The sequence below is a fragment of the Protobothrops mucrosquamatus genome, unplaced genomic scaffold, assembly GCF_001527695.2.
Source record: "Protobothrops mucrosquamatus isolate PMUCROS unplaced genomic scaffold, P.Mucros_1.0 scaffold4218, whole genome shotgun sequence".
Taxonomy (NCBI): Eukaryota; Metazoa; Chordata; class Lepidosauria; order Squamata; family Viperidae; genus Protobothrops; species Protobothrops mucrosquamatus.
In genome coordinates this window covers 46,098-56,354 of record NW_015390140.1, presented here as the reverse complement: position 1 = coordinate 56,354, position 10,257 = coordinate 46,098, and the positions used below count along the sequence as shown (strand labels likewise).

General features: G+C 46.8%; 1 protein-coding gene across 1 annotated transcript in view; it reads right to left on the bottom strand.

Moving 5' to 3' along the window:
* Window positions 1-392: 392 nt before the first annotated feature.
* Window positions 393-10,257, bottom strand: part of MASP1 (mannan binding lectin serine peptidase 1) — a gene marked incomplete at its 5' end in the record, with an annotated part of 50,592 nt that continues 40,727 nt past the window's right edge. The window contains 6 exons of the mRNA XM_015828086.1: window positions 393-583; window positions 2,649-2,748; window positions 4,382-4,449; window positions 5,750-5,935; window positions 7,648-7,761; window positions 9,065-9,199. Coding sequence (XP_015683572.1) covers window positions 393-583; window positions 2,649-2,748; window positions 4,382-4,449; window positions 5,750-5,935; window positions 7,648-7,761; window positions 9,065-9,199 — 794 coding nt within the window. The remainder of the gene's footprint in view (window positions 584-2,648; window positions 2,749-4,381; window positions 4,450-5,749; window positions 5,936-7,647; window positions 7,762-9,064; window positions 9,200-10,257) is intronic.

The window sequence follows — 10,257 nt, the reverse complement described above, 5'->3', positions numbered from 1 at the left end:
GGAAGGCAGGGAAGGAAGGAAGGAAGGATGGAGAAGAAGAGAGGGAGGAGGGAGGGAGGAAAGAGGGGAGAGAAAGGAAGGACGAAAGGGAGGGAGGAAGTAAGAAAAAGAAATCGGAGGAGAAGAAGGATGGAAGGATAGAAGAGAAGGAAAAAAGAAATGATGGGAGGAAGAAAAAGGGAGGGAAGGAGAGGGAGAAAAGAAAGAAAGGAGGAGAGAAGGGAGAAAGATGAAAGAAGGGAAGGAGGGAGGGAGGAGATGGGAATCAGAAGAAGGAAGGAAGGAAGGGGAAAAAGAAAGGGAAGGAGAAGGGAAAAGAAGGAAGGAAAGAAGGAAGGAAGGAAGGAAGGAAGGAAGGAAGGAAGGAAGGAAAGCTCTCCAGAGATCAGGCTTCAGGCCTCCATCTCAGCCACTTGTCTTATCCAAGGGAGGGACAAGAGAACGTTGGAATAGACCCCATAGCGGTTTTGCAAGCCGCACCCGTCGCCCCACGAGACGGTCCCGAGGAGTTGCCACTGGCCGGTCCGGTTGCTCCAGGCCACCATGGGACCCCCGGAGTCCCCACTGCAAGCGTCTTTCCCTCCTGAGGGAGACAGAGGGGAGAAGGCAAAGCGTCTGCTCAATCGGCCGCCATCATTTACCTCAGACGTTTCTGCTCCTCCTTGAGAAAGCTTTACTCTCTCTAGCACATCCCCCCCCAAACCCCCACCTTGTCCCAGACCGAATGTGTTGACCAGCAGGCTGGGGATGATGGAGGTTGCAGTCTTAAATATCCCAATCATTTTTTTTCATAGATTAATTAAGACAACCAGTGGAACGGCTTGCCACCAGAAATCGTGGGCGCTCCATCACTGGAGATTTTTAAGAAGAGGCTGGACAGTCACCTGTCTGAGATGGTATAGGTTCTCCTGCTTGAGCGGGGGGCTGGACTAGAAGACCTCCAAGGTCCCTTCCAGCTTCTATTCTCTTCTATTCTCTTCTATTCTCTTCTATTCTCTTCTCTTCTCTTCTCTTCTATTCTATTCTATTCTATTCTATTCTATTCTATTCTATTCTATTCTATTCTTCCAATTCTTATTCTATTCTATTCTATTCTATTCTATTCTATATTCCAAGCAACCTGGAATTAAGGAGAAACTTCCTGACAGTGAGGACAATCAACCTTCCTTGCCACGGTTGTTAAGTGAATCGCTGTGGTTGTTAAGTGAGTCACATAGTCGTTAAGTGAATCTGGCTTCCCCCATCGACTTTGCTTGTCAGGAGGTCGCAAAAGGGGGAACACGGGACCCCTCCCTGGGGATGCTGCGACCGTCCTAAATAGGAGCCAGTAGCCAAACATCTGAATTTTGATCATGTGATGCTGCAACCGTCATAAGTGTGAAAAACATGGTCATAAGTCGCTTTTTTCGGTGCTGTTGTAACTTTGAACGGTCACTAAATGAACTGTCATAAGTCCGGGACTATCTGTATTTATGAAGGTTGCAAAAGGGGATCAGATGACCCCGGGACATCCCCTCAATCAGCCGACATAATTTACCTCAGACATTTCTGCTCCTCCTTGACATCCCTACGGAAAGCTTTACTCGTCATCAGGCTGGGGATCATGGGAGTTACAGTCCAATGTCTCCCAATCCCCATTTCCAAAGACAAGAGGCCTGTGCAGGCTGGTCCTCGGCTTACAACCACACGGGAGGCCAAAAATGTCCGTTGCTAAGCGAGATGCTTGGCGAGCGGATTTTGCTCCATTTTACGACCTGCCGCTGCTGTTGAGCGGATCACTACACTTGTGAAGTTAGTCACACGCCTGTTAAGTGAATCAGGCTTCCCCTCATCGCCTTGGCTTGTCAGAAGGTCATAAAAAGGGGATCAGGTGACCCTGGGGGGACACTGCAACCGTCGTAAGTACACGCCAGTTGCTGAGCCTATGAATTTTGATCACGTGACCACGCAGACGCTGCAACGGTTGTTAGTGTGAACAAAGGCCATAAGTTACTTTTTTCCAGCGCTGTTGTAACTTCGGACGGTCATTTAATGAACGGTTGGGACACTGCAACCGTCATAAATATGAGTCCATTGCCAAGCAACAGGGTTGTTAAGCGAATTCGGCTTCCCCCATTGATTTTGCCGGTCAGAAGGTCGCAAAAGGGGATCACGTGACATCCCCGGGAGGCTGCGACCGTCATAAGTATGAGTCAGTCGCCAAGGGTCTGAGTCTTGATTCATGGGGATGCTGCAAGGGTCATATATGTCGAAAATAATCCTAAATCACTTTTTTTCAGCNCAACAGGGTTGTTAAGCGAATTCGGCTTCCCCCATTGATTTTGCCGGTCAGAAGGTCGCAAAAGGGGATCACGTGACATCCCCGGGAGGCTGCGACCGTCATAAGTATGAGTCAGTCGCCAAGGGTCTGAGTCTTGATTCATGGGGATGCTGCAAGGGTCATATATGTCGAAAATAATCCTAAATCACTTTTTTTCAGCGGCGTTGTAACTTCGAACGGTTACTAAACGAACAGACGTAAGCCGAGGACCGGCTGTATCCTACAGCTCTTTGCTCTCCCGAGACTGGGTCTCTCCAGGGCACACCAAATAGATGATGGGGTGGTCTGCACACCCTTCTGGGACCCCCCTTTTTTCCCACCCAATTACCTTGCTCCTCTCCGGCACAAATCATATCCCTCGTGACAGTTTTTTCCAACTTGGAGTAAGCTTCTTCACACGCCTGGTGATCGATCAGAGGGATTTCGATCTGCGGAAGAAAACCGAGGAAGCGACGGCTGTCTTTGAGACCCTGGGGAAGTGGGCTGGGGGATTCTGGGAGTGGAAGCCCACCCACCCACCCCTCTTCAAATTGCCCCCGCCCCCTTTGAGAGAGACTGTACCGAAAGCTGGTCTGAAGCTTGTGTGAAGGGTTTGTTGCAGACAGAATCGTTTTTGGGGGGTTAGTTTGAGGCAGTTTCGAGGGGCGCCTGATATGGGTTTTATAACTTGCTAACTGACCTAGGGAGTTGGTTCCTTTAATTTGATTTATTTTTTTTTCCATTTTAAAAAGGAGGTTGGGGTTGAACGTTCCTAAAATGAATAAGCAGGCTGGACATGAATGCTCCAGAGAAGAAAAAGGTTGTCAGTACAAATTGGGGGTCCGGTTTAATCTCTTTTTGTGAACAAGTGCAACCTTGTACTTTGGACGTGACGGTGGGATTTCCAAACCCCGGACGGACCCCCGCGTCAGAGGTCAGAAAAGTCAAAAGGATGGCCAAACCAACAACCACAACGCCTGGGAAAAGGAGCCAGGGTGTGATCCCCCCCCCCCCTCTCTCTCTCTCTCCTTTACTAATGATGTTACCTCGTTTGGGGAATGAAAGGTCTGAAAGAAAACAAGCAAGCTCAGAGAGCACAGTCTTCCTCCTCCTCCTCCTCCTCCTCCTCCTCTTTCTCTTCTTTTCCCCTTCCTCCTCTTCCTCTTCCTCCCCCTCCTCTTCCACCTTCTCTTCTTTTCCTCCTCCTCCTCTTCCTCCCTTCTAGCCCTGATGATGTTCCCTAGTTGGGCCGTGAATCGTCTGCAAGAAAACCACCCAGCTCAGAGAGCACCAAGGACCCCACAGTCTTCCTCCTCCTCCTCCATCTCCTCCTCCTCCTCCTCCCCCCTGCATACCCCACTCCCTCCTAGCCCTGATAATGTTCCCTAGTTGGGCTGTGAAACGTCTGCAAGAAAACCACCCAGCTCAGAGAGCACCAAAGACCCCACAGTCCTCCTCCTCCTCCTCCTCCTCCTCCTCCTCCCCTCCCCTTCCTCCCCTTTCTCCTTCTCTTCTCTTCTTTTCCTCCTCCTCCTCTTCCTCCCTTCTAGCGCTGATGATGTTCCCTAGTTGGGTTGTGAAACGTCTGCAAGAAAACCACCCAGCTCAGAGAGCACCAAAGACCCTATAATCCCTCTCCTCCTCCTCCTCCTCCTCCTCCTCCTCCTCCTCCTTTTTCTCTTCTTTTCCTCCTCCTCCTCCTCCTCCTCCTCCTCCTCCTCCTCCTCCCTCTGATGATGTTACCTAGTTTGGGTCATGAAACGTCTGCAAGAAAACCACCCAGCTCAGAGAGCACCAAGGAAACCTATCTATCTTCTCTCCCTCTCTCTCGCCCTCCTGACAGGTTGGAGATGGCGGTTTGGGGAGATCCCCGCTCTCCGTATTTCCTTGGCTGATACCTCAAAGACCCCCCAAGTAGAGATGGCTGCGGTCCTAGCATCCTTGGGGTACCCCAGATAGGGAAACGCGTTACCAAGGGCGGATGTCAAGGAGCGAGTCTCAGTGGGAACCCTCTTCCTCCTACCGAGAGATCAACGGAGATCGATTGATAGATCACCAGATCGGCGTGATCCGCTACCTCACCTCCATCAAGGCATCTGGGAGACGTTGCAGCAGCCGTTTCCCCCATCCGCTGACGATGACCATGGCATCTGGGGGAAGGCAAAGAGACAGATAGTGTAGGTTCTCCTGCTTGAGCGGGGGGCTGGACTAGAGGACCTCCAAGGTCCCTTCCAGTTCTATTCTATTCTATTCTATTCTATTCTATTCTATTCTATTCTATTCTACTCTATTAATTCTTATTCTATTCTATTCTATTCATTCTTATTCTATTCTTTTTCTATTCTATTCTATTCTATTCTATTCTATTCTATTCTATTCTATTCTATTCTATTAATTCTTATTCTATTCTATTCTACTCTATTAATTCTTATTCTATTCTATTCTATTCATTCTTATTCTATTCTATTCATTCTTATTCTATTCTTTTTCTATTCTATTCTATTCTATTCTATTAATTCTTATTCTATTCTATTCTACTCTATTAATTCTTATTCTATTCTATTCTATTCATTCTTATTCTATTCTTTTTCTATTCTATTCTATTCTATTCTATTCTATTCTATTAATTCTTATTCTATTCTATTCTACTCTATTAATTCTTATTCTATTCTATTCTATTCATTCTTTTTCTATTCTATTCTATTCTATTCTATTCTATTAATTCTTATTCTATTCTATTCATTCTTATTCTATTCTTTTTCTATTCTATTCTATTCTATTCTATTCTATTCTATTCTATTCTATTCTATTCTTTTTCTATTCTATTCTATTCTATTCTATTCTACTCTATTCTATATTCAAAGCAACCTGGAATGAAGGAGAAACTTCCTGACAGTCAGCACAATCAACCAGTGGAACAGCTTGCCACTTGAAATCATGGGCGCTCCATTACTGGAGATTTTTAAGAAGAGGCTGGATAGTCACCTATCTGAGATGGTATAGGTTCTGCTGTTTGAGCAGGGGGCTGGACTAGAAGACCTCCCAGGTCCCTTCCAGCCCTATTCTATTCTAAACTAGATGGAACAGCCAAGACTGGTCTCTCACTGCCCGTGAGAAATATTCTTATTTCTGTTCTGTTCTGTTCTACGTACGGCCACCATTGAGCCCCAAATTTACGTGGCTAAGCGAGTCAGTTCAGTGAGCGTGGCCTGCTTTACGACCTTGACTTGCCACAATTGTCAACGCTGCAGCTGTTAAGTGAGTAACACGGCTGTCAGCCACCAAGAACACCCAGGAGCCCACACGACAGGTGTACCTGGAACTGCGCTCACAAGTTTGCAAGAAACCTGAGAGGCCGTTTCCAAAATATTCCCCAGATGTGGCTGCTTTAAGAGGCATGGACTTCAACTCCCAGAATTCCCCAGCCAGCTGGTCTACCCCATCCCCCACCTGTCTGGTGCGATCCATCCGGGAAGCAAATGGGCATGACGTAGTTGTTCAGGGTGGCTTCTTCAGAGAGTTTGACCACGGCGATGTCATACTCAAACGTGGCCGCCTTGTAGGACGGGTGGATGTGGATGGTCTGAGGGTGGAGAATTTGCTCCGTGTCGTCCCGCCTCTGAGTTCTGTGCTTCCCTGTCGGGAGAGGAAGGAGGAGAAGGAGGGAGAAGAAGAACAGAATGATAGAATTGGAAGGGACCTTGGAGGTCTTCTAGTCCAACCCACTGCTCAGGCAGGAGACCCTATAGCAGAGGGGGCCAGGTTGTTCGCCAAAACACCAGCGGGAAGGAGGAGAAACAATGGTTGGAAGCTGATCAAAGAGAGAAGCAACCTGGAATTAAGGAGAAACTTCCTGACAGTGAGGACAATTAACCAGTGGAACAGCTTGCCACTGGAAATCGTGGGCGCTCCATCACTGGAGATTTTTAGGAAGAGGCTAGAGTAGACAGTCACCTGTCTGAGACGGTATAGGTTCCCCTGCTTGAGCAGGGGGCTGGACTAGAAGACCTCCAAGGTCCCTTCCAGCTTCTATTCTATTCTATTCTATTCTATTCTATTCTATTCTATTCTATTCTATTCTATTCTATTCTAAATGGCTGTCCAGTCTCTTCTTAAAAACCTCCATCCACAACTTCTAGAATTGGGATATGTCTAGTTTAATGAAGAGAAAGGGGCACATGATAGCAGCCTTCCAATATTTGAGGGGCTGCCACAAAAAAGAGGAGGGGGTCAGCTTATTCTCCAAAGCCCCTGAAGGCAGGAGAAGAAGCAACGGATGGAAACTAATCAAGGAGAGAAGCAACCTAGAACTAAGGAGAAACTTCCTGACAGTGAGAACAATTAACCAGTGGAACAACCTGCATCCAGAAGCTGTGAATGCTCCAACACTGGAAGTTTTTAAGAAGAGACTGGACAGCCATTTGTCCAAAATGGTATAGGTTTTCCTGCCTGAGCAGGGGGTTGGACTAGATGACCTCCAAGATCCCTTCCAACTTTATTATTACTATTACTATTACTATTATTATTACTATTACTACTACTACTACTACTACTGTTGTTGTTGTTGTTGTTATTATTATTATTATTATTATTATTATTATTATTATTATTACAAGTTGTTCCACTGTTAATTGTTCTAACTGTCAGGAAGTTTCTCCTTAGTTCCAGGTTGCTTCTCTCCTTGATTAGTTTCCATCCGTTGCTTCTTGTCCTGCCTTCAAGCGCTTTGGAGAAGAGCTTGACTCCCTCTTCTTTGGGGCAGCCCCTCAGATATTGGAAACACTGCTATCATGTCCCCCCTCGTCCTTCTCTTCATTCAACTAGACATCCCCAATTCCAGCAACCGTTCCTTATAATATTTTAGCCTTCAGTCCCCTAATCATCCTTGTTGCTCTTCTCTGCACTCTTTCTAGAGTCTCAACATCTTTTTTACATCGTGGTGACCAAAACTGGATGCCGTATTCCAAGTGTGGCCTTACCAAGGCCTTGTAAAGTGGTATTAACACTTCACCTGATCTTGATTCTATCCCTCTGTTGATGCAGCCTAGGTCTACATTGATTTGCCTCCGCTTGATTTTGCTTATTAGAACCCCCCGGGACATGGAGATCACATGACTCCAGGACACTGCAAACATCAGAAATACATGACAGATGCCAAGTGCCTAAATTATGATCACGTGACACTAAGGATGCTGAGATGGTGATAACTGTGAGGACGGGTTATAAGTTACTTCCTTCAGTGCCACTGATCGGTCGCTAAGTGAGTGTTTGTTAGTTGAGGATGACCTGTAAAAGCCTTTCTCCCCCACTGGGTGGCAAACTCGGTTTGTTTCGCAGCGATCGCTTACCCAAGATAACGGTGAAGGAAGATGGGCTGATCACGTGCGTATGTCGGAAAATCGGGTTTTCTGGGTCCAATTCCTCATGGAGGCAGTGGGCAGCCGTCACGATCCACCGGTTTCCTAGAAAAGACAAAATACAACATCGGGATCCTCCTTCCGCTTCTCTGGGTGGGTGGCCTTGCCCCCCTGCCGTGAAATGTGGGGTTGCAAATCTGGTTTTCAAACGTCTCGGTGCCGTTTTGTCAGGGTAATGATTTCAAGGCTAACCAGCCGATGTAATGTAATATAAGGTGGATGAGGCAATGATAGGAATGACTCAGCAGGGTCTGTGTCTCTTTAAGATCAAGCAGGGTCTGTATCCCTTTAAGAGCCTGAGTACAAAAGGGAAGGCTTTTGCTGGAATGTCTCTCTCTCTCTCTCTCTCTCTCTCTCTCTCTCTCTCTCTCTCTCTCTCTCTCTCTCTCTCTCTCTCTCTCTCTCTCGTCCGTTTCCTGCTGCAACTGCTGTGTGTTGGATCCTGCTGTATTACCACATGTGTGTATATTGTTCCTGGTGTGGAATATTGTAGATAGTGTAATATAAACCATCACTTAATATAGACCACTGTTTACTGTATTTACTCCAGGATTACATCAGTGCAATAAGACTGTGCATGCTCTGACACATTTCTCCTATCCAGATCTCCAGTATGGGTAGTCCTCAGACTTACGTCCGCAATGGAGCCCAATTTTTCCGTTTGCTAGACATTTGTTAAGTGAGTTTTGCCCCATTTTATGATCTTTCGTAGCACCGTCATTAAGTGAACCACTGCAGATGTCAGCACGGCCATTATGGGAATCTGGATTCCCCGTGGACTTGTCAGAAGGTCGCCAAAGGGGATCATGTGACCCTGGGGGATGCTGCAACTGTCATAAGTACAAACCAGTTGCCAAGCATCCGAATTTTGATCACATGACCGTGGAGATGCTATAAAGGTTGTAAGTGTGAAACATGGTCATAAGTTTTTTTCAGTGTTGTTGTAACTTCGAAAAGTTACTAAACGAACGGATGTCACTTGAGGATCACCTGTGTTCATTTTTGCAAGCACAGCCACCAGATGCTGCCGTGTTCCAGCTACACGTGTGTACCACGGAAGGACGGGGGGCATATCCAAATGCCCCAGGGGGTATCTCTTGCCCAGGTTGTGGGACACCACACAACACAGCTCTCCTGGGTACCGAACCCTTTTGATTCAGGATGTTGAATTGTAAAAGACCTGAATAGGCTGGTGGGTGCCAGCACTGAAGTCCAATTCACACATGATACCAATGTTCCTTGCTCTGGGCAAGTTGCAGATAGATGGACTTCATTTCCCAGAATTCCCCAGCCAGCATGGTGAGTCAGCTTTTCCCCAAGTCCCCAATATAATCCGAAGGTCTCTTACCTATGAGTGACCCTCCGCAGAAGGGACGTCCGTTCCTTTGGAGCATGGTGATCCATGGGGAAATTCCTCTTTGAGCGTATCGTCCCCGGATGATGCGGGCCAGGGAGCTTCGGGAAAATCTGGGTTTCCCACAGACTGGGGAAGAACAGAAAACCAAGTTTTTAGAGCAGCGTTTCAGATGGGTGGACTTCAACTCCCAGAATTCCCCAGCCAGCACGTTACAGCAGGAAACGGACGAGAGAGAGAGAGACACTCCAGCAAAAGCCTTCCCTTTTATACTCAGGCTCTTAAAGGGATACAGACCCTGCTTGCTCTTAAAGAGACACAGACTCTGCTGAGTCATTCCTATCGTTGCATCTTCCACCTTATATTACATTACATCGGCTGGTTAGCCCTGAAATCCTTACCCTGACAAAACAGCACCGAGATGACTGAAAACCAGATTTGCAACCCCAAATTTCACGACAGGGGGCAAGGCCGCCCATCCAGAGAAGGGGAAGGGGGTTGGCTGGGGAATTCTGGGAGTTGAAGTCCATGGGCCTTTGAGAAAACTCGGATTTGGAAGCAAAGAAAAGGGGGATATGGATTGCAAGGAATAATTTTTATCCAGTTTCAGAATGCCGCCATGTGACAAGATTATGGGATGGCATCTCCGGCAGCCCAACGCAAATAGTCCTCCATTTACGACCCAGATTTTCTGTTGCTGGGCAAGATGGTTGTGAAATAAATCACGCTTGATTTTTCTGGCCTTTCGTGCCACGATTGCTAAGCAAATCATTGCGGTCGTTATACAGTCATTAATCATACAGTCATTAAGCGAATCCATCTTCCCCCCATGGACTTTGCATGTCGGAAGCTGGCTGAGAAAGTCAAAAACGGAGATCATGTGATCCCGGGACGCTGCCACCGTCGTAAATACACAGCCATTGCTGACCACACGCATTTTGATCACCTGACTATCGGGAATGCTGCGATGGTCAAAAGTGTGAGGACCATTGTAAACCACTGTTTTCATGATGTTGTAACTTTGAATGGTTGCTAAACGAACTAGAAGTCAAGAATTACCTGTAGTATGGATGTAACCACCATGAAATGGTATAGGGTTTCCTGCCTGAGCAGGGGGTTGGACTAGATGACCTCCAAGGTCTCTTCCAACTTTATTATTATTACTATTACTATTACTATTACTATTA